General features: G+C 42.7%; 1 protein-coding gene across 2 annotated transcripts in view; it reads left to right on the top strand.

The window, feature by feature from the left end:
• Positions 1–23,016, top strand: part of UNC5C (unc-5 netrin receptor C) — a 368,853-nt gene that overhangs the window by 328,004 nt on the left and 17,833 nt on the right. For both annotated transcript variants that reach the window (XM_054030966.1, XM_054030965.1), the window contains 4 exons: positions 8,541–8,709; positions 12,545–12,778; positions 20,074–20,223; positions 21,746–21,910. In XM_054030966.1, the coding sequence (XP_053886941.1) occupies positions 8,541–8,709; positions 12,545–12,778; positions 20,074–20,223; positions 21,746–21,910 (718 nt within the window). The remainder of the gene's footprint in view (positions 1–8,540; positions 8,710–12,544; positions 12,779–20,073; positions 20,224–21,745; positions 21,911–23,016) is intronic.

The following is a 23,016-nucleotide window of genomic DNA, read 5'->3' as shown; positions in this document are numbered from 1 at the left end:
GAACTGGCTGTGGTGGGGAGGAGGATGTTTGCATAGTGGGGAAATGCGCAGCAAAGTCCACAGGAATGTTCTCCAAAAAGGCGTCCCCGCTCCTGGCCAACAGCCACCTTCTCTCATTTCATCAGACTCTCTACACACCATTGCTGTCTTCAGGAGTGTGCTCAGTGTCCTCTTTCCTTCTTTGCTGCCTCTTGGGGTTAGGGGGCCTCCTCCCTTGGCCTATGAAAGTGCCACATCTACATCCCTACCTTCAGAGGAATCTCAACCAGTGTCCTTCCTATCTAATGTGTCTCTTTTGTTGGGGAGAGTCAGGAAATATCCTAATTGAATTCCATGGAGCAGCAAGACAGGGAAACGCTCTTGTACTGCACTGGCTGTGCATTAAGAGGCAGGAGTTTGTAGTTTCTCCTAGCAAGGTTGCCAGTCAACTCACAGGTCTTACCTAGCAATCATGTGCTAAAAGAAGATCATCAATTGCCTGAAAGTTCTAGGGAATCCATGCGAGTTCCATTGCTATTGCCCAGGGAGCTATCTGCTCTGGCAGCTTAGTGCAATGTTGCTGGAGTGGGAAGTGGAGGGTTTTCCTATCCTGTTCTCCTGAGTATGGGAAGGAATGATTCTGTCTGGCCCCACCACCCGAGGACCCTTCGGATGAAATGCAGTGACAGTGCCATGATGGAACATGGGGAACACTACTCCATGTGAACGTTTCCAGAAGGGTTTGCTGGGCTTGGAAGGCAGGAGGAGGAGGAAGAAGAAACAATCTTGTTCCTCCCTCCTCTTGGAGGCAAAAGTAGCTAAGGAGTTTCTTGGATATGTGTGTTTTATAGCCTGGAAAGTTGGGGGGGGGATGTTCCTTTGTGGGCAGAGCTGGCACTAGGCATAAGCAGGCTAAGCAATTGCTTAGGGCTCCGAGCAGCTCAAGGGGCCCCCCATGCACTTTTTTAGTATGTGTTGGAGGGGGGGAAATATTCCTGATTGGGGCCCCCAATAGGTTAGCATTGGGGTTGTTTGTCAAACTCAAACTTTCAAACAAACCTTAAGGGTTTGCAAAAAGAACAGGAGTACTTGTGGCACCTTAGAGACTAACAAATTTATTAGAGCATAAGCTTTCGTGGACTACAGCCCACTTCTTCGTATGCATCCGAAGAAGTGGTATGTAGCCCACGAAAGTTTATGCTCTAATAAATTTGTTAGTCTCTAAGGTGCCACAAGTACTCCTGTTCTTTTTGCGGATACAGTCTAACATGGCTGCTACTCTGAAACTTAAGGGTTTGGTTCACCGCTAATCCATCATGCACCAAACTGCAGGCTTCTGTTGAGTATATTATTGCATAATTAGCCATTAAGGGGGCTTTATGTCGTCTTCTGAAACATCTGGAACCAGTCATTGCTAGAAAACAGGCTTTTGTTCTTGATGGACCATTGGTTTGATCGTGTATGGCAGTTCATGTGTTCTTATGTGAACCAAACCCTGTAGGATTTGCACACTTTAGGAAGAATTTTATTAAACATGGCACAGTGAAGGCTATCAGGATTTTGTTCCTGCACTAGGCACTCTAGTTTAATATGTACAGCAGGAGACACTGCAGAGATTCAAATGAGGCTGCATTTCACAATACCAGGGAAAGTGCCCTGTGCTCTTCAGCACAGCTGCACGAAAGTCCCAATTTTGCTTTCTGGGTACAGAATAATAACAGATATTTATACAGCACCTTCATTCCAAAGCACATCATAGCTGTGTACAATCAGCACCAATAAAATGCAGCTCCTGCAGCTGTTGGGGAGAGGAAGTACTGGCCAGTGGCTCTGCAAGGAAGACGCATATGAAAAGTACCACTGGAAATCTAACAACCATAAAAGCAGACAGGACCTGAATTCTGAAGGTCACACCCAAAAGACCCACTTAAACTGAAAATTGTGTGGATTTAAATTTATCTACCTCAGAAGAACAAAGAGGGGCTGCATTAGCTCTGCCAGGATTTGAACCCATGACTCTGGATAGTAGAGGTATTTCAAACCTTGTGTTGAGACAATTAAGCCATCCTCCAGAAACCCATAATGGTGGAATTACTGATTAATTTGCTCCAAGGTGTAAGTTTGCCATTTTCACCAGTAAACTCTTACTTGAGTGGCCAAAAAAAAAAAAAAAAAAACAACCTGCCAAAACCCTCTGCCCCGCTCCCCCCATCCCATTCTCCTCAACTATCCTAGACAAAATTAATCTCCTAGACTCAACAGCTTGCCCATTTATTTCAATGAAAAATTCAAAACAAAAACCAAAATGCTCCAACAGCCATCATAGGGGAGAGAAACTTCATTTCTTCTTTCCTCCATAGATAGAACCAGGCAGAAGAACCCTGGGATCAATCCAGGACACTAGGTTTTAACTTGAAAGGGAGAGAGACAGCAAAAACATGGACCAGCAGTAAAGAGAAAATAAAATGTCCCTCTCCCCAAACTTTCCATTAACCTGACTAGAAGGGTGACCATCTGTTGCTATGAGTTATTTATTCCTCTCTCCCCACTCCGTCCTCTGCTTCCTATTTTGTTGTGGGGTTTTTTGAGAACAGCTATGATTGCCGGTAAAATCCACCGTTAAGCACTGCTGAGAGTAATGCGTGCCTGTTGAAAAGGGGAGATTTTTCTACGAGTGCTCCCATCTGCAGCCTGAATGGAGACAACAATGGCCAGAAGGTCGTAACTACCTTAATGGAGGTGATGTGGTTTATTACAGTGGGACCTACTTGAATGAATAACTCCATTAAAGGCATAACGCTGGTTGTGAAAAGTCTGTGTATTGTGAATAAATGGGGAATTTTAATAGCAGATTGTTCTTAACTAGCAAATGTAGGAGGGAAAAGTGCCTGGAAATGTTTTAAGAGCTTTCAGTTGTTGTATATTTTTCACTAGCTGCAGTAAACAATGACCTGAATTCTGCTCTCATTTACACCAATGTAAACCAGGAGTGGCTCCTCTGACTTCAGTGGAGTTACTTCAGATTTACACTGGTGTAGCTAAGGCCCCAGTCCTGCCAAGCACATAAACCGATGACTAACCCCATTGATTTCAGTAGGACTCCTCTCATGCTTAATGTTAAACATATGCTTATGGGCTTTGTTGAATCAAGGCCTGCAAGAAAGATCTGACCCCATTATTTGTAAAGATGTTGGTACATTTTCTCCCTTCAAGAAAATAATCCCCCTTTCCTCCATCAAACCTAAATCCAGCACTTGAAAGGGGTCTTCTGTGACCCATAGTTGCTTCAGAGGAAAAATGAATAATCCATATAATGGACAATTACAGAATCACCTGCCCATAGGGAAATTTTTTTTCCTAATCCCCATCAATTAGTGGTGGAAACAGGAGGGTTTATATTCCTATTATTTTTATCCTATCTAATGCAACTGTGTCTATTCTCATTAACCATATTAATGTCTATTCCTTTGTTTGGATGGAATTTAGAGACAATTAGAAATTAGAGATGAACAAAATCTGTTGGGCCATTTTCATCCACCCCTGTGGCAATTGCAGGATATTTTCTCTGTTGTGTACTCCATTGGGTTGTCCAGACTAATTTTAAATTACTCATTTTTCAAAGTTTCAACTAGTTGGTTTGGGAAACTCTTGTACAGTCCAGTAGATTTCAGTGTCCCCTTTATGCAGTAACCCAGATGCAGTCTCACTAGAGCTGTGTAGAGAAGGGATTATCACTTCCTTGAACTTGTTACATGCCTCTTCCTATGTAGCCCAAAATCATATTTGCTTTTTTTTGCCACCTTATTACACTGCAAGCTGACATCTAGTTTGATGCATGCTATCGCCCTACATCTTCTTCACTTTTACTGCTTTCCTTGCTGTGACATAACTGTGTTTTGGATTGTTCCCCCGAACTATTAGCTTGCATTTTTCTAGAATTAATAGTTTTTGTATCCTGCCTGTATTTTTAACCTCTCTAAGTCCCTTTGCATTATTTCCTTGTTTTCACTGGTGCTCACAACTGCTCACAACAATTATTATTATTATTATTATTATTATTATTATCTGCAAATTTAATGAATGTGCTATTATTTATACCTTCTTCTAAATCATGAGTAAAAATGTTGGGTGAAGTCAGAAGTTACCTCACTGAAGTCAGTGAGGGTTTTGTCATTGATGTCAATGGGAACAGGATTTCTCTCGTTAAATGACACTGATGTGTATTGTACTCCAATAGACAGCTTCCCTACACCTCCTTACGTTGCTGTTTTCAAAGGCTTAAAGTGGGTTATGTTATCTGTAGTCACAAAATTAGCTCAAACATTAGAAAACACTGAGTTGGGTCAGTTTCTAGCAAATGGTGGATGATGTGGCAGGGGCAGGAGTCAGGGCCTGCAGCATAGCCAGTCTCCAGGCAACCTAATGAGTACAGATGGCCTGTAGTAGGCTGCCAGATTGGCTGCCCCACCTGATTGGTAGGAAGAGTCAGCAGACCAGTTCTGAAGCCCAGCAACAGTTCAGTGGCTGCTCAAAGCATTTGCCCATGGCTGCAATAGCTCCTGCCCTGCTTGGCCATAGCTTTGCCTGACTCTGGTAACCCGATCCTGACCCTCAACTCTGATTCCTGACTTCAGCTCTGAACCTTGGCTCTGGTCTCTGGCCTCTGACCCTGGCTGGGCTCTGATTCCTGACTAATGACTCCTGCTCTAACCACTGGACATGACCGCCCACATCCTAGGCACTGACCGGTAGAGTATGAGTGTGCATTTGACTGACAAATAGAGAATGTAGCATCAGTTGTCCCCACAGCTGTATGTTTTCTATTCTTTTCTGGACATGAGGCGATTCATGATGGTGCCATGTTGTATATGCCCAGGAGAAGGGCACTAGCACTGAGAAAATGTTTTGTCTTAAAATTGACTTAAAACTGGAGATAAATCTCATAGATTTGGTTTTGTCTTCTGGTTTTTCAGTTGCTATTTACCACTTGGAGAACATCATGTCAGACCCTGCTGTCTCATCATTATCAGGTCATTACCAACTTGCATCTATGCAGGCTGATGCAGATAGCCTGACCTCCATGACTGGCATATTAGTCCATTTGACCTTTCCTCTCTAATGTTACATTACATCTGCTTCTCATCCCACTCAGAGATTATTTAACCATTCTGGGCCAGGTTCCCCAACACATTTCAACTTGTGTAATCATTTATTCCAGTGAAAAGTGGCTGTAAAATGGTTCTCTTAGGACCCGATAGTATTTTATGCTTAATTTGCACTCGGTTTGCGCAAGCGTAAATAGTTGCATATGTTGCAAAGCAGACCAGAATCAGGCCCTCTCTCTGTCTGAGCCCTAACATTTGTTATATTGTAATGAAAATCTGTCATTGGCCAATGACTGACTTTAAGTGCTATCATTACTTTTTTATTATTATTATTCAATACAACAGTGCTTACATCCAAGCAAAATGATTAACTATTCAGGCAAAAAAATTTAAGATACTGTAGAAGAAGCTTTACTAAAGGCAAGATACATTATACCTACTGCATTAATTTTGTCCACTAATTTTATAGTTCAATCCAAAAATCTATCATGTTTGTGTGACGTGACTTGTTCTTTATAAGTCAATGCTTTTGCCCCTGCCCTCATGGTTCAGTTGTCCTTAAGATGGAGTTAAGTTAACCAGATGTTTAAGTCTGTGGGTTTGCCACAGCTGTGACTGTCAATACAAAAACTGTGATTTTAAAGATTTTCTAATAACAAGTCATGGTGTTTTTAACCTACTGAGAAGACTCCTCCAGGAGTTTTTACAAATCTGAATCCACTAATATCCAAAGTATTGTAGTGAAGTATGTGAGAGAAACATAAGTCTTAATGGTTTAATGTATTAGTTCTTTACTGCGAAATTATTTAAATGTTTTTTATTGAAAAATAAGGAATATTTTGTTGAAAATGTGACCTTGTGATTTTTTGTGTGTGTTTTGTAAGGGACTTATTCAGCTCCCAATGAAATCAATGAACAGACTCCTACAAAATTCACCAGGAGTTTTTTTCCCCATAAGTGCTTGGTTGGTCCGGAGTTTCTTTGGTTTTTGTTTTGCCATGTCAAAACAACCAGGCTAACAGATGATAGTTAACAGAATTGTTGTATTTTACTCTTTTTGAAAGATAGGAACTACATTTGTTAGTTTTCAGTCCATGACTTTTCAAAAATAATTACCATTAGTTTAGTAAATTCATTAGCTAATTCTCATAGGACACACAGATATATAAAATCTGGATTTGCTGTTTTATATAGATTTCAGCTTTTCCATGTCAGCCTTCATTTGTCTGCTTTTTACCAATAACTATACTGACAAGGGGTAGAATTTTCTAAAACACCTAAGTCCCATTTTCAAAAGTGACTTTCAAAACTTGGCTTTAATGGTGTCTGAATCACCTAGGTGCCTGAGTCACTTTTGAAAATGGGACTTGGGCTCTTAAATCACATAGACTCTTCTGAAAATTTTACCCAAGGTTTACATTATTTTTCGCTTTTTTTTTTTTTTTTTTTTTTGGTTGAGACAAAGTAGTCCCAAAGAAATCAATGGCAATGCTTACATGAATACAGGTCCATACATGATTAAGTGTTTTCAGAATTGGACCTAGAGGACTCAACAGTGAGCCACCCAGGGTCCTGTGAACTCATTGCATACTAGGTTAAATTCAAGTAGCTTAGCTGCACTAAGCCCTTTTGGCCTCACACTCACATTCATTCCCTCCCTGTTTATAAGAACTACATCCAGGATGGCTTATCCTCTGGTTGGATTTTCTGATTTCTGGATCATGAGTTTGTCCTCTATAGAATTTAGGGATGTCTTTGACGATCCATGTTTCGCTATCTTTGTCAGCCACCAGATGTTTGGTTGGCTAAAGTCACTCATGAGTACAGTATCCTGTGGTTTTAAACTCCCAGTAGTTATTCTGGGATTAATTCTTTTTTACATTCCTCTCATCCACTCCCAGTGGTCCATTGCTAAAGCCCACTACAAATTCTCCTTTGTTTTTAATTTACTCTACCCTGTTGTGGAAAAATCACCCACACATGGATTTTAGTTCACAGACTCAAACCTGAGGCCTTTATTGCAATACATACCAACGCGTTGGTGGTAACAATCTGAAGATTACCCCACCTAGGTCAGCGCGCTGGCTGACTTTATTCCGTCAAACCGCAAGCACAGTACAAATTATACGTCATTTGCGAGAAATTAAAGTTGAGGTCAGCCCCCCTATTCCCGGCACCTTCCTTATTATCTTATGAGAATTGGGTACATATTAGGTAAGGGGTCACTTGGTGTTTTCCGTTATGGGTGTTACTTGGCACCCATTTAGGGGTATTTCTCGTTAGAGTACATATCATCTTTCCGGGGTTTTACAGTTATGGGCATAGGGCATTAACAAAGGACGCCCAAAGAAGATTGGCTGATTTTGCAGATAGCTAGAACTACAGGAGGAGCTGGCCTTTGCAAAGCAATTTCTTCATATTAAGCAGTTATTATATTTCATAAACAAGCAGTTATTATGTTGCTAAAGCGGTTATTATGTGCAGAGGTCTCTTGCATTGTTTACTCCCCCTCCCTCCTCTGGCCACAACCCTTGACCGAATTTGGCAGAGAACTGTGTAGTTTAGTCTTGTTCAGGCCCTGGCCTGTACTGTTTTTTGTAAGGGCAGTCAGCATAACAGACCTCTGTTAGAGGGTCCAATTTTGGGCCTTTAGAATTATTTTGGCTATTAAAAGGAAGGCCTCCCCAGTTCTTTTTCCCCACAACCCTCATCGCAAATATTTCACTACCACCCTCCTTGTTATCACATTGTATATTGCTAGTCTTGTAAGTATGCGTGACATATTGCACCTATCCCTTCACCTTTTCTTCCTTTTTTTCTTTCTCTCATACACACCACATCTATCCACCATGGGCACATTTTAAAAGTTCATTCTGGTTGTAGATATATTACTGGTTCTAGCAAAATTCTCCCTTTTAATTTAAGGGCATATTACTGGATCTGGTAATCATACTAGAATATTGGTGGATCTAAAACCAGAATGCATTTTTTTTAAAGTGTGCCCCTAGTATATGGACATTCCCGTTACAAGAATCCTCTCATGGTGTCTCAGATGTGGTCACTACTTCATACTCTTCCTGTGTTCTATGATTCTTCTTGTCTAGGAAGTGAAAAATTCTCACTCATGGTGCTTTCAAGAGCCCACATTCACCTTTTTTCTATGTTAAAGACTGGTGGCTGCATTTCACTGGTGAGTGAAATGATGCCTGTGTATATGGTCAGCACATCTTTGGGGATCTTTAGGAATGAAGGGCGCTCTGTAAAAATGAGGTGTTATTTGCTCTTTATTCTCCCTGCCCCAACAAACAGGTGCTTTTTACAAAAATGTTTGTGAAAGTGGAAATCTGTAAGTGTGTGTTTCCAATCCTTTTGCGACAAGGACCTTTTCTTTACTTTGGCTGCATCTGGGGCCCTTTAAATTCAGCTAACAAACACATCTTTCCGTAATCTTGTCAGGCCACCAGTGGAAGACAGTCAAACCCTTTTGACCCCCGTGGTGAGCTGTGGGCCTCCAGGAGCATTGCTGACACGGCCTGTCATTCTAACTATGCACCATTGCGCAGAGCCAAACACAGAGGACTGGAAGATCCAGCTGAAGAACCAAGCAGCCCAGGGACAGTGGGAGGTGAGTTCACAGTGAAATCACAGATTTCCAGCATATGCCCTGACTTGAACACAGCACTCAAAAAAAAAAAAAAAAAAAAAAAAAAAAAAAACCAAACATATACGTATAACTTTGATGCCTAAAGTTTGGGATTTTCGTGGGTGAAACATTTTGCTGGCAATCGACTCAGCAGTGCCCTCAGGTACCTATGTGGTTATACAAGCACTGGAAATAGTTACCTGGTGCACTGGGGAGCACAGGCCTCTCAGCTCTGAATAACTCAGTTCAAAATATAATTCAGATCAAAAGTGAAATGGACGTGGGGATCTGACCCAGTCTTTATTGCACTTTTGTTTGTGACATAAAATGAATATCGTGGCACAATTCAGCATGACTAGCCAGGTCTGCTCAAAAGAGGCCTGGGGGTACATCAACAGCCTTGTTTGGGGGAAACTTGCACAGTGCTTTCTGCCTGGCTCTGCTTTGTTAACGACCAGGTGGATTTACCCTTTGAGAACGTAACCTTCACCAGGCTGGTCTCATGCACAAGAGAAATATTTAACCCTAGGGCTGCCAGCTTGCCACAGCACTTAAGGACAGTGAGTTTCATCTTGAATCTTCATGGAAGGTTGCTTGTATTTTTCTTTAGCTCTTCTCTTCCCCTATCTCTGTAGTTCGCTCTGTACTGAGGAGCGCTCCTGGTCAATGCGTACTATTTCAAACGAGTGCACACAAACAAGAGGATTGGAATTAAAGCTGTCTTTTTGGATTTATCTCATCTTCCTTTTCCCTGGCTACCAAACAAGAGACATTGAACATGCCCTGCAATACAGAAGGAGCCTGTAACACTTCAATGCTTTGTCTGAGACAAAGAAAGAAATATCTGTGCAATATGAACCGGAGATAAACAGCAAATAGTTTTACAGCTGATATATAAGGACTGGTTTTCTATAAATATAGACTTTCACTAATACTAAAACTGTGTGCCAAAACTCATAATAGTAAATGGCAGTGCCATTTTCAGACTACAGTTCAAATGACAGGAAAACTATTGATTACCCATTGGAGGAATCCAACTCACTCTTTAATGGAAATACACTTTTCCTTAGAAGTCTCTTTTAAAACACTGTAAACTTAGCTTGCACTACACAAAAGGTTTAGAGTTTGGACTCGGTGTGGATAAAAATCTAAAGGTTGAATCTTTGGCCAAACCAAGAAGACCACTTAAGCAGTTTCATAAAGACATATGTTCTCAAGAGAGGTTTAATACCTCCTGCTTCTGGTTGGCTAGATACAGAAGCACAATGGCTTCTTTGTGGGATTCCGACACGTCAGGTTTCAGTCTTAGCTGGCCACAATGGTGAAGTGATGGGGGGAGAAGGTAGGGAGAAAGAAAGGACAAATGAAAAATATTGGGAAAAGGTCAGTTCTGGATCAATTCTAGAAGAGGGAATGTATTTTCCAAACTGGTTCCTACCTCCCTAGTTTGTACTGCTGTTTTCAACAGGGTAACAGATGATAACAATGCTGCAAACAATCCTCAGCTGCAGGACCTGGGCTATCTGAGTGTATTTAATATTGAGTATAGTCCATCTCTCTTCCTCGCTATTCTCAGAGTGCAGTAAGCTGCTCAGACTGTTGGTGTATCGCTGCTTCTTGATCTGAGGCGTGCAACCAGAATGCAGCATTACAGACTCGTAGGCCTGGACCACACTAACCCCCCACTTTGAACTAAGATACGCAACTTCAGCTACATGAATAACGTAGCTGAAGTCGAAGTACCTTAGTTCGAACTTACCGTGGGTCCAGACGTGGCAGGCAGGCTCCCCCGTCGACTCTGCGTACTCCTCTCGTGGAGCAGGAGTACCGGCGTCGACGGCGAGCACTTCCGGGATCGATCCGGGATCGATTTATCGTGTTTAGACAAAACGCGATAAATCGATCCCAGAAGATCGATTGCTTACCGCCGGACCCGGAGGTAAGTATAGACCTACCCGTAGAGTATTAGGGCAAAACACACTTTGAGGAGCTTGACGGGATGCTTGAAGTCAGTGCTGGTAATGCTGAAGTAACTGGATCCCAGGGTTAAGGAAGTGGTACGATGCTCCTGTGCCAAGAGTTTCTTATTTTAACAGGAAGAGACAGTGGAGGTATCTACATTGTATGTACATTTTGTCGGACCCCACCTCCCCAACCATTCTCCTGGCAGACTTGTTTGCTTCTGAAAAGCCTGTTTTGTTGCCATCATCAGTTCTGTCTCTCTCATGAAATTTGGCACCCTCTGACTTCCTCCTCTGAGTAGGTTTTAATGAGGCCAGTGTGACTGATATGGGCACCTGGACTGACAGCAGCAAGGACCCATTTCCAGGGTTATCCTTGAAAGAAAAGCTGGTGCCACAGGCAATATTCTCCACACTGGGATCATTTCTGGGCCAGTGAATTCATGCACATCTAGCTAACTAATCTGCACTCCAGTGGAGTATCTCCCAGCACCGTACATATGTTTCTTATTTGTTTTGTGTTCATTACTGTCATCCCCTGATTTTTTTCCTCCAGTCTCCTTTTTTGTCCTTGAAAGCGCTGTTGCCCTGCTGGAGGTACCCATGCTGACACCAAACTGGTGCTTGCATGCTGTCTTCAAAGTCCACAAGGTCTGTAGCTCCAGTACAGTGAGCCTCATCTTCTCTCTTCTGGAACAGCTCTTCCATCTCTATCCCCCAACAGATGCTTAGATTGCCGTAGGCAAGGAGTTCCTGCCAGGCCCAACACAACTGTTTCATGACGCGGCCAGTGGGGGGGGGGGGTGTAATCAGCATTGCAGATGGCAACCTCTCTTCTGCCCTTGAGAAGGTGATGTCACCTTTGCAAATGTGCTGCATTCGCCCTTCCTTAGCCTGGGATCCTGAATCTGCTCCCAAACTCGGGATGAATCCAGCTGCTCGGTCCGCTGCCAGATATCTGCTCCTCACCTCATGACAGCAAACACAGGGTGGTTGAGTTCTGCAGAGCCTCATGCAGCCCAGAGCTGCTTTTGCAGAACCACAATCCATTACTATCACCTTTTATTTATTTTTGCCAAGTTATTTAAAGTACATTGTGCCATGTGGAGACTATAACGTACAGTTTTCAATGGGGGAAATGACATGGGGGCTGTTTTCTTCTAAGCAGAGGGATGAAGGTGAAAAAGCATCTGTTTGTATTTGATTTGTATGTGTTTTGCCTTGGCCCGGCAGTCTTGTCATGGGGGATTATTTTGATGTAGCAGCAGGTGATATTCTTTGTACATGTGGCATTCAGTCATCACTGAGGTTACTTCTGTCTGAGTTCTAAAACCACTGATTATGAAAATTAAGAAATTAAGACTCTTATTATTCACTTAGATAATGTATTGAGTGCTCTTGTCTGGAGCTGGTCAAATAATATTCCTCAGATAGGTCATTCAACAAATGTTGTTGCATTTTTCCTGCAAAATTTTCATGATATTTTACATAAAATGCCCTGCTCTGCTCATCACTCTAAAAGCACCTACATGCTGCACATAAAACAATCATAAGTTTTATGTAGCCAATGGCAGTTATAGACCATCAGCACACAGCTCCATCTCCCTGTACAGCCCAGAAGGGAATCTAGAAGCAGAGGGATGTTAAATGTTGATTAATAAAATGACCCAAACAGGAAGGACCTAAGATAAATTCTGGGATTTGCATGAGCATCTATGGCAATGAAGTTCTGCAGTCAAGGCCCTATCTCTGAGTAGGCTTTGTCTAGCCCCTACCCCAATCCTGATTAATGCAAAACAAATGGGCTTCTCTGGTGTCTGGCCTGGGCTCTCTAACTCTGCCTGTTTATCCCTTAGGACGTGGTGATGGTTGGAGAGGAGAACTTCACCACTCCATGCTACATCCAGCTAGACCCAGAATCCTGCCATATCCTGACAGAAACACTTAGCACCTATGCCCTGGTGGGACAGTCAACCACCAAAGCTGCAGCAAAACGTCTCAAGCTGGCCATCTTCGGGCCGCTCTCCTGCTCATCGCTGGAATACAGCATCCGAGTCTACTGCTTGGATGACACTCAGGATGCCCTTAAGGTAAATGCCATCTGCTTTACCATCTAGCTCTAGCAGGATTGCAGTAATTGCAGTGAAGGTGAATAGACCCTACATTAGTGTGCAGCTGCTTGTAATTTATGTTCCCTAGATCAGCATTTCTCAAACTGGAGGTCCTGATTCAAAAGGGCAACTCAAGGTTATTATGGAGAGGGGTGTGTGCAAGATGATATGGTACTGCCACCCTTACTCCTGTGCTGCTGCTGGCGGACGCGCTGCCTTCAGAGCTGGGTGGCCAAAGAGTGGCAGCTGCTGGTCGGGCACCCAGCCCTGAAGGCAGCGCTGCCGCCAGCAGCAGCGGAGAAGTAAAGGTGGTATGATATACTATTGCTGTACCCCCACCTCCAGTTCCCCCTCCTCCCAGCAGTGTCCTCTATTTGGGAACTTGAAATATGGTAACATTACTTTCCACTTTTTGAAAGGCTTCAGCGCCTCTGAAGAGAAAGGATAATGATTACATGCTTTATTTAGTGCCCCTATGAGTATATATGGTAGCTAAGCTTGCTACCACTTTTTGGGGGGTTGGGGAGGTCAGAGCCTGAAATATTTCCAAAGGGGGGCCCAGCAAAAAAAGTTTGAGAACCCCTGTTCTAGATCATTTTTAAATGATTTTATTGTTGTTTTATTTATTTTTTGTTTGGAGGAAGAACTTGACAACAAGACATTGTTTTATAGAAAGGGAAAGAAGAAAAAAAAACCCAAACCCCAGGTTGTCCTTTGTGTAATGATTTCACTCAAATGCTAAACTAATTTTCCCCCCAGCATTCTTTGTTCCTTTGTTTACGTGGATCATAACCTGAATTCTGAGATTTTTGCATTATTAAAGGGCCATAAGGTGCACAAGGGCTTCATTCGTTATTCATGTATTTTTAATGGTAAGTGCCAGCTCCCCCGAGATGATGAAATGTATAAATACCTCTTTGTAAATAGCTGATAATGATAAAAGAAGTTCCTGGGTCATTAATCACTGCCTGCTTTTATATTGCTTTGTTATACCTGTCTGTGTGCTGTTTTTGTGCTGAGAATTTGCAGCTGAAATACATCAAGGCTATTGCTTTCTACAGCTATGTACCTAACTTTCTCTGTATACAACTCGAGCACATACATAAGTTTACACATACATTGTGTGGGTATACATAACTATGTATACATGTGTATATATAGTACCTATAATAGACATATAAAGACAGATGCTTATTATAATAAATATACTAACTTGTGCACATATATGTATGAATGCAGGTTATTGAAAGATTTTCTGTAATCATAACCAGATCTACAGATGCCATCTAAGTAGCAAGAAGAGTTCAAAACCTAACGCTAACTGATTAGCGGCACTGTCAGTGATATCCAAGCAGCATGAATTGTGTGTTGTGTACAGAAGAACAATGTTAACAGCTTTACTTAGAAACAAGCCACATAACATGTGCGCGCACGCTGCCTCAATATGGGAGATGTTTGTATTTCTCAGAGTGTTGACTTTCACTGTGGCTGGAAAATTCCATTTTCATCTCAAATGCTGTTTAGTATCATGTCTTCCTGGACATTACAGTTTGTAATGTTTGTCACTGGAGTGGTGGGAGTACTTTCTATAGCTATGAGAAATTTAGCAAAGCAGTGGACTGAAGAGTGGAGTGGAGACTATTGGGTTTGTTTATAAAGCGTCTGGGAACTTGATCTAGAGAATTATGATTTTGTCAAAGCTGAACCCCTTTGGAAACAATAATTATTTTATCATCGTATGATTTCTTTTTCTTTAAAAGTTGGAAAAAGGGACTTCTGTACCAACCAGGCTGAGGATCTCCAAAAGCCAAGACACCCTTATGCCTCTATTCCCTTTGGTCTACGGGGTCTTAATGGAATTTTCTATTGGTTTATTAAGCTCTGAGGTGAAAATAAGTGATTCAAAGCTGCCTTGTAGCAAATACTGAAGCTGTCTGAATGCTGCTGTGAGTTTCAGAGTAGAAAGCTTGGGCAACAGGAGATGGTTGAATTCAATTAGACACCGTTCAGTGGAATTTTTTTCATGTTTATTTGAGCATTTGGAACTCTGTCCAGTAAAGTTCACCTGAATAAATAAGACTGTGCAAAGGATCACAAGAACAGTTGAGTAAGATGGAGAGAAAATCCTTTATAACATGCAGTGATAATGAATGGAAGAGAGAGAAATTTACCGAGGATAAATCCCTGGAGAGATTGTGTTGATGTTCGGATGTCGGAATGCAAGATTGGTTTGTAATTTGGTGGTTAATCCCGCACTTCCTCTCCAGCTCTCAGTTATTTATTCAGAATGTACTACAAAGGGCTCAGTGTTGGCAGTGTTGTGTCTTCTGGAGTCAGTTCTGAAGAGTCCTTCTGGGTCTATCATGAACCAACGATAACATGTTTGGGCGTACAAGTGTGGGCAACAGTTGACAGAGACTTGTGAACAAGTGCCTCGTGGCCTCCTGTCCACAGAGTGATATTAGCATCGTCTGCTTTCTTCAGCAGAGGATGAACACTTCAACCACAGTTTTGTGGCAAACAAAGAGTCTTTGGAAGGGAAAAAGTAGGTTGGCCTCAGAATGAAGGACTGTGAATGAGGCCTTGCAATGTATTTTGATATGGCTAGGCCCTGTGTGACAAATTCTACCACAAAGATTAAGGGAGAAGCATGGAAGATAACCGAAAACTGTGTTGTGGGGCTTGGTTCAATGGCAGCACTTTGCACTGCCAGGCAGGAGACCAGGGTTTGATGTCTGGGTCCCAATCCTTTGCTCTGCAGAATGGCAGGGGCAGGGAATGCTTTTGTTACGGCAGCTCTTCTGGCTGATTGAGGGGCAACGCTGAGGGGCTGCAAAAAGTGGATTATAAAATCTTTGGGACAGGGGCCCTCTTTTTCTTATGTGTTTGTACAGTGCCTAGCACAGTGGGGCCTGGTTCCATGATTGGGGCCACCTAGCACTACCACAATACAAATAAATAATAATAATAATTAAGGGATCCAGTCTATAACTGGAAGGATAGTGGTTGTTTGAGGGGATCTTGAGGGTTTGGGTGGAAAGTTGGAGAATAGGAACAAGGACTGCTCAGAACTTTGACAGAGATTTGAAGGGTGTCTGGGATAATAGTGATTTGGGACTGGGGTAGATCAGAGAAGTGGCAGGCGAGACATGGGTTGGAATTCCGCACATCCCAGAGGAGAGGTTGCTGAATCTGCATTCCGCAGAGCTGAATTTAGTAACTTTAAAGAGCAGAGGTGCTGGAACTAGAGGTGCTGCCACACCCCCTGGCTTGAAGTAGTAATAACAAACACCAAATCCATGGTTTCTATGGTTTCTATAATCAGTACCCCCACTATAAGAATTATTCCAGCACCCCTGTTAAAGAGGAGTAGGTGGGGGGTGGGAAGCAGAGTGGAGGCAGTTTCCCCTTGCAGTTTTGGTGGGAGCCAGGAACGTGTCAATAGACCAACAGCTCTATGCTGATGGATATAGGAAATGTTTTCACATTGGAATGTCTGAGGTTTGGGGAGTCTTTTTAGGGGTTTATGTATTTATTTTAATAGTCGGCCAAATGCATTCTATTATTATTTAGAAATAAGAAATCTGACACGTACTGTATCCACCCCAACAATTACTAAGGGACGATGAGCAGTTGCTCTAGAAAGCACAGTGCTGTATTTATCCAACAGCTTTTCCCTCTAATCATGCAGAGTAAGCTCTCTCTCCCAAAACTGCCTGAGCAGTCTGGGGAGTCTAATGACTTGTCACAAATAATGGCTTGGTTATTGTGAAATCTACTTATTTCTTTTCCTTCTGTTTGTGAAGCAGAATTGCTAACTCCTGTTTTAATGTTGATCCATAGGAGAGTTTCCAGCACTCCTGAAGGTTATGACCCCCAAGGGAGTTGCAAACAGGTTTTGGGGGGGATCACAACCTCTGTCCCTTTCTTTATGATTAGATGTGAGGGGAGATCTGAAATGTTTCGGTTGTAATATGGGGTCACAGATTGGAAATGCTTGCGAATCACTGCTTTACTCCTGTCTATCCATTTAAGCGGCTCCTGTCCTCTGCTGAGCTCCTTTTCTCAATATGGCAATCACAGAAAAGACTGGCCTGCAAGACAGCTACCACACTGTATCGATGAAGCAGATCACAATTTAACAGGCATGCCAAACGGCTTTTACCTCTTTTTGAAGCCACAAACTTTTATTAAATGTAAGTTCTTCCTGCTGTGGCTTTAATTAGAAGGCAGCTTCAAAATATTGGTAGCTCGTATCTTGCTTACATAGTCGGCGTGAGGATACTGAATTAGGACCGTTGCTGAGCAAAGATGTATTTTATCCAACCCCAACAAGAAGACACCTAAGAGGGTATAAGTTCATATCTTATTACTGGTGTCATCAAGGTGCTTATACAAGGAGGTGAGAGACACTTTCCCAGGCACACAGAATTATGGATTGACCTTGTTATCCCTCTGCATTAGCAAAAGAGACACTTGCTGGAGATAAACAAAGAGAAGTTTATTAACCAAGATAGATAGTCAAGTGACAGTGAGTAAGAGTAGTAGGAAACAGATACGGTTACAAATAAAACAAAAGTATAATATGCTTCTAGGAGACTAAACTTAACTTTAGCAGGCTAAAATCTTTGTCTAAGTTCAGTTTCTCAACTTAACTCCCAGCATCTCCAGCTTTTATGGATACTAAAAGGTTCCAGCTTTCATGGATACAAAAAGGGTTATCCTTTTTGCTCCCTCAGTGATGGACCACCACAGCATTCCTTTTCCTTTGCCTCAGAGACCAGAAAACCTTTAAAATATATCCCCTTGAAAGGTAGCCTCCAGACAAAGGTCTTCTCCCCCACTGTTTGTTCTTTGGTGTGCTGACACCATATTGTCTTTCTTGTTCTCCTGTTAACTTACTTTTCCTGTTGCTTAATATGCAAATGAAGCTTGGTTTGTGTTGACCTGCACAGTGCTTGGTTGACATTGGAGACCTAGGCAGATGGGCAAATCAACATTCCTTTGTCTGTGAAAAACCCGTTTATCTATCCTGCCTGCTTACATAGTTTATATATATTTTTGGCACATGCCTACAACTTCTTGAATAACCCCATATTTCTCACACTATTTATGATGGCCAGTATCAGATAAGCTTTCATTTGCAACTTTCTTTATAGATAAATACTAAGACAGCAATCTGTTAAGTGTAGTGAGTTTGTCAGGAATTGCATAGGAGTTGCTGTTGCATGATAGGAATCCTTTGCCAGTGGGTATTGAGAGGAATAAGGTGGGAGCCTGTTCTTACTTCTTTGAAAAGGCAGACTTAATGGCCAGGATTTGGAACTAAAGATGGAAAGGCACAGGCTGAGGGTTTCTTCTCTTAGAAGGTCATAGCTGTGTAGAACAAACAGCCAAAGAGGCAAGTAATGCAATACATGGAGTAAAGGTAGTACAGATAAGGTCTTAAGGCCACACAACATTTCTGTGCCGGCCTGCCAAAAGGCAGGAGATGAACTGGGTATCCCTTCTTCTCCCCATTCTCAGTTTCTTTGGTTTAGCCTGAATTTGAGCCTCCGCTTCTTTCAGCAGAGGTTTACAGTGGATTTCTTCCATTCCCATAAATGCCTACAGGGAGAAAGACCAATCTTTCCAAGCTTGTATGCCTAAACTTAGATACCCAAATCCACAGTGTCTTCTTTTCACGCTAGCAATACTGAGCACTGGCAGCTCCCGCTGCAGCCCCAACTCCAGTGGTGGAGAAAGTAGATGAGTGTCGTCAAACCTGCTATTCACACATAGGCCTTCTCAGTGTCTGTTGTTTAACCATATGTGCCAATATGTATGCTTGAGACGTTGGTAGGTACAATTACTGCACAAAATACCATGAATCTTCTTTTAGACATCCCAGAGAGATAATTTGAACATAATGAAGATCTATAGTAATCAGATAATTACTATCGATTGCTCTTTAGACATCTTGATGAGGTAATTAGGGCACAGTGGAAAGAAGCTGGAACTGATTGATTGGCACAGCCTTAATCTAAAAGGTTTCTAATTATGTTTCTTTTCTTCTAATAGCTGATAAACAAACATCATTTTAGCTTTAGAATTTGTCAGGTGCCAGGTTCGTTGGGGACATCAGCTTTCTCTATTATGCTAACTAGATACTGAATGTGATCAGCATCAGCTTATTATGCCTCACAGCTGAAGTGGAAGCAACTTCAATTACCCCATCTTTTACTTTCTCTTCTTGGTTTCAAAAGCCCCTGATTTCTTGTTGATGTGTGATGCTCGGTGTGCACCTGTGTGTGCATGACGCATTTTGTGTATATGTCAAAGCTAGTGCATGTGTGGCGATCGTGTCTCTGGCTGGGTTTATGTACAAAAGCAGCATATGTACATTTGTGCTTTCGTCTTTCATATACATTGCCAGTGGCTGGCCTATATGTCATTGTGGGTAGCATGGAGAGGAGGCCCAGTATTCACTGGAAGTGTCATTACTCTTAGGCATATTATTCATTTTGTGTATCAGAGCAAAAGCCTTTCTCCCCTGTCTCTCATCAGCTATTGATCAGTCACTGTTCCAGTCGCTCTCTGAACCACTGTGCTGTCACGCTTAGATACACACCTCTCTATCACAATGTTCTCTCTACTGGTTTGCATTTTTTCAGTAGGTAATAATAGCCCTGTGACAAACAGGTTTCTTATTTCTGTTGCATATTCTGATTCACAGGGATAAACTGATTGGTTGGTGCCAATCACCAGTTGTATATTGATGGGACCACATCTTCATGGGTAGGAGTTCTTGAAGGCAACACATTAAAGCCTCTATTAAGTGCCCTCAGGGTGTGCAGTGTCCAGGGTGACGCTTTATCAATATGCAACCATTGCCTGTGTGCTTTGACCTAGACTCTCTCAAGCAATTAAGCAAGCCGCACGTGGGACCCAGCCTGTCATGTCATGTATTTCCTAAAAGGAAATATGGGTGTGTGCAGTTCTCCTGGATAATACAGGCTGTATTTGTGTTCTTGCACTAGAAGTGTGATGTAAAGCCATAAGAGTGATGTGTGTGATTATTCTCAGACCCCTTCATACAAATGTCTTTCCTGTAATAGATGTGTGTTTACCTTACAATGTGTGTGTGCATCTCTTCCCTATTATACAGATTACCTCGTCCGCTGCAGCTGATCTTCAGGGAGCAGAAGTATAGCATGTCCTTTCATGGCACATTTGTATATAATGCCTCTTTGATCATAAGCTGACCATTTTCTATCATTCTTACTGAATCTTAGGAAGTTCTACAGCTGGAGAGGCAGATGGGAGGACAGTTACTGGAAGAACCAAAGGCTCTGCATTTTAAGGGAAGCACCCATAACCTCCGTCTGTCCATTCATGATATTGCCCATTCTCTCTGGAAGAGCAAATTGCTGGCTAAATACCAGGTAAAAATGACAGAATGCCTGGATGATGGCTGAAATGCATGGGTCAGAACAGAAGGGCTTAAAGATACGTAGCAACACACAGTTGCGCAGTGCTCTTTTAAAAATGAGACACAGTGACTGTTCAGGCTCCTGTACGCTGAAGGTCTTGAGGCTGTTGCCCACAACCAGCCCTCTCCCCTTTGTTACACACAGTGTGTATTTTCAATTTATTTGAGCAGTGGAGAGGAATAAAGGGCTTGGTTTCTTTTAACCATCCTCATTAGTGCCAGGCCACATAACAGGCCATGATTTGTTTAATTTGGACTGAAAATCAAAATTCCCTTTTAACACTGCACTGGGAGAGAGAGATTGATCAGGACAGTCAGAAAATCTGCTTCTGGCAGAAAACTCAGTGCTGAGAGGACAGGACTTAGGGCTCGGCTACACTAGAGAGTTTATAGCGGCACAGATGCTCTCTAATGTATCCACTTTAAGCCCACGGGAGAGGGTTCTTCCATTGGCTTAACTCCTCCAGCCCCCACGAGCGGGAGTAGCTATGTCGGTGGGAGAAGCTGTTCCGCTGACAGCGCTGTCCACACCGATGCTTCTGTCGATGTAACTAACGTTGACTTATTCACCCCCCTGAGTGACACAAGTTATGCCGACATAAGTTGTAGTGTAAGCATAGCCTTAGAGTCAAGGGCTAGGGCAGGGGTCGGCAACCTTGCAGAAGTGGTGTGCCGAGTCTTCATTTATTCACTCTAATTTAAGGCTTTGCGTGCCAGTAATACATGTTAACGTTTTTAGAAGGTCTCTTTCTATAAGTCTATAATATATAACTAAACTATTGTTGTAGGTAAAGTAAATAAGGTTTTTAAAATGTTTAAGAAGCTTCATTTAAAATTGAACTAAAATGCAGAGCCCCCCCGGACCGGTGGCCAGGACCTGGGCAATGTGAGTGCCACTGAAAATCAGCTTGCGTGCCGCAGGTTGCCTACCCCTGGGTTAGTGCATGGGGTTATTACCAGCCAAAATACGTGTACCCTTCAGCCTGTTTCCAGCACTGGCCACTATGGCCCAGTATTGAGATTTGTGGACTGCACTGAGCATTTTAGAGGACCCAGGCCCTTTGTACTCAAGCAGCAGGTTCAGCCTTAAGGAAGCGGGAAAACAAACACACCCACCTTTGTAATGTGTGTGAGAGAACAGCAGAGCATCCTAGGATTTGTGAAGGTTTCTCATCACTGAGGGGCAAGGGGAGGATTTGCTTATTTTTATTCTGTTTCCACTGCATGGTTCAGTTGCTAGTCTCCAGTGCAGTGAATGCTTTTCATGGGATGCTAGACTGGGGACCACCATCCTGAAGAGCAGAGCCAAGATTTCTTCAGAGAGGCCGCACAGTATCTCCTCACAACATTCATGACCCCATTTGCCATATTCATTCCAGAGCCTTTTGGGACATGAGCTGAGAATTTGCTGAGATGCATTAAGACTGTAGATGCCCAGGATCAGTTCAAATTTTTCCTTAATTTTCCTCCTGCAGGAAATTCCCTTTTACCACATCTGGAGCGGGTGTCAGAGAAATCTACATTGTACCTTCACCCTGGAAAGGTTCAGCCTGAGCACGCTGGAGCTGGTTTGTAAACTCTGCGTACGGCAGGTCGAAGGAGAAGGACAGATCTTCCAACTCAACTGTACGGTGTCAGAGGTAAAGGGCCCAGCCATTTCCACACTGAGCGGTGAGGGGGGAAAGTGGCAGTACTTTCCCAGCAAACATCCCTTAACCTGACCACATTCCCTATGCTTGTTTGCTGTGCCCATTAATTCTCTCCTTCCTCCTGGTGGCTGGGAGGTACCAGGCTTTCCAACCTCTCTCATAACTGCTGTAGGTACTTGCCCTTCTCATGGATGCTAGATAGCAGGTGTGGATTCAACTGCCTTCTTCACTCTTTCTTCATGCGCCTCCTGGCTGCTCAGTTGGCTTTTCTCTCCTCTCTCCTCTGGAAGGAAGCATCCTTCCTTCAAAACGGACAAGGGAAGAATGGTAGGTGTGTTCCTGGTGTCTCTCCCTGGAGCTTCTTATTTCCTCTGCGCACACGGGGGAGAGGGGGTCTGTTTCTTCAGCTCACCTTCTTTTACATTATAAAACATAGGATGGTCATGTCCCCTGATGTCCACTCATTCTTCCTACGTCCATAGTTCTCGAAGCACCAAGTACTCATGAGGAAGAAATGTGCTGGATCGATATGAACCAGTTCACTCTGAGCACTGACAATAACTGCTATGAAACAGGAAGCATAAGACATTAGATGTGCAACAGGCTTTCCCTTCAGTCTTTGCTCCTGCCAAGTTCCATCGTCTTGGCGTACTGCATAAAACTGCCCACGGCTAACTAAAAGTAGAGCTGTATTTCAATTAAATGGAAATGGCTAGCAGACCCTAATGACCCATTCTCCTGAAAGGCACCAGTCCTCTTTTATATTTAACTGTATTTAGTTATTTATACATGTCTAAATTACACCAATCAAATGTGCCCTGAGCACACACATGTTCTTTAAAAACCAGTATACACCATTTACCGAACCAGTGCCAATTTTCAGGGTCCTCTAAAACAAGTCTCCGTCATCACACACAAAAGCAAAAGCCTGAGGAAATAGATGAGCCTTACATCTCACTTTGCAGATATGTGTCATGACTGTTATGTAAAATCAGACTCTTTTGGTCACTAGAGGAATGGAGAAATGTAGAAGGTACAGAAGGGAAATATCTCCAGGAGCAGCAGTAGGGAAGATAATCTGTAGATTTGAGAGTGGA

The sequence above is a fragment of the Malaclemys terrapin genome, chromosome 5 (assembly GCF_027887155.1).
Source record: "Malaclemys terrapin pileata isolate rMalTer1 chromosome 5, rMalTer1.hap1, whole genome shotgun sequence".
Taxonomy (NCBI): domain Eukaryota; kingdom Metazoa; phylum Chordata; order Testudines; family Emydidae; genus Malaclemys; species Malaclemys terrapin.
This window is presented reverse-complemented; position numbering and strand designations above follow the sequence as displayed.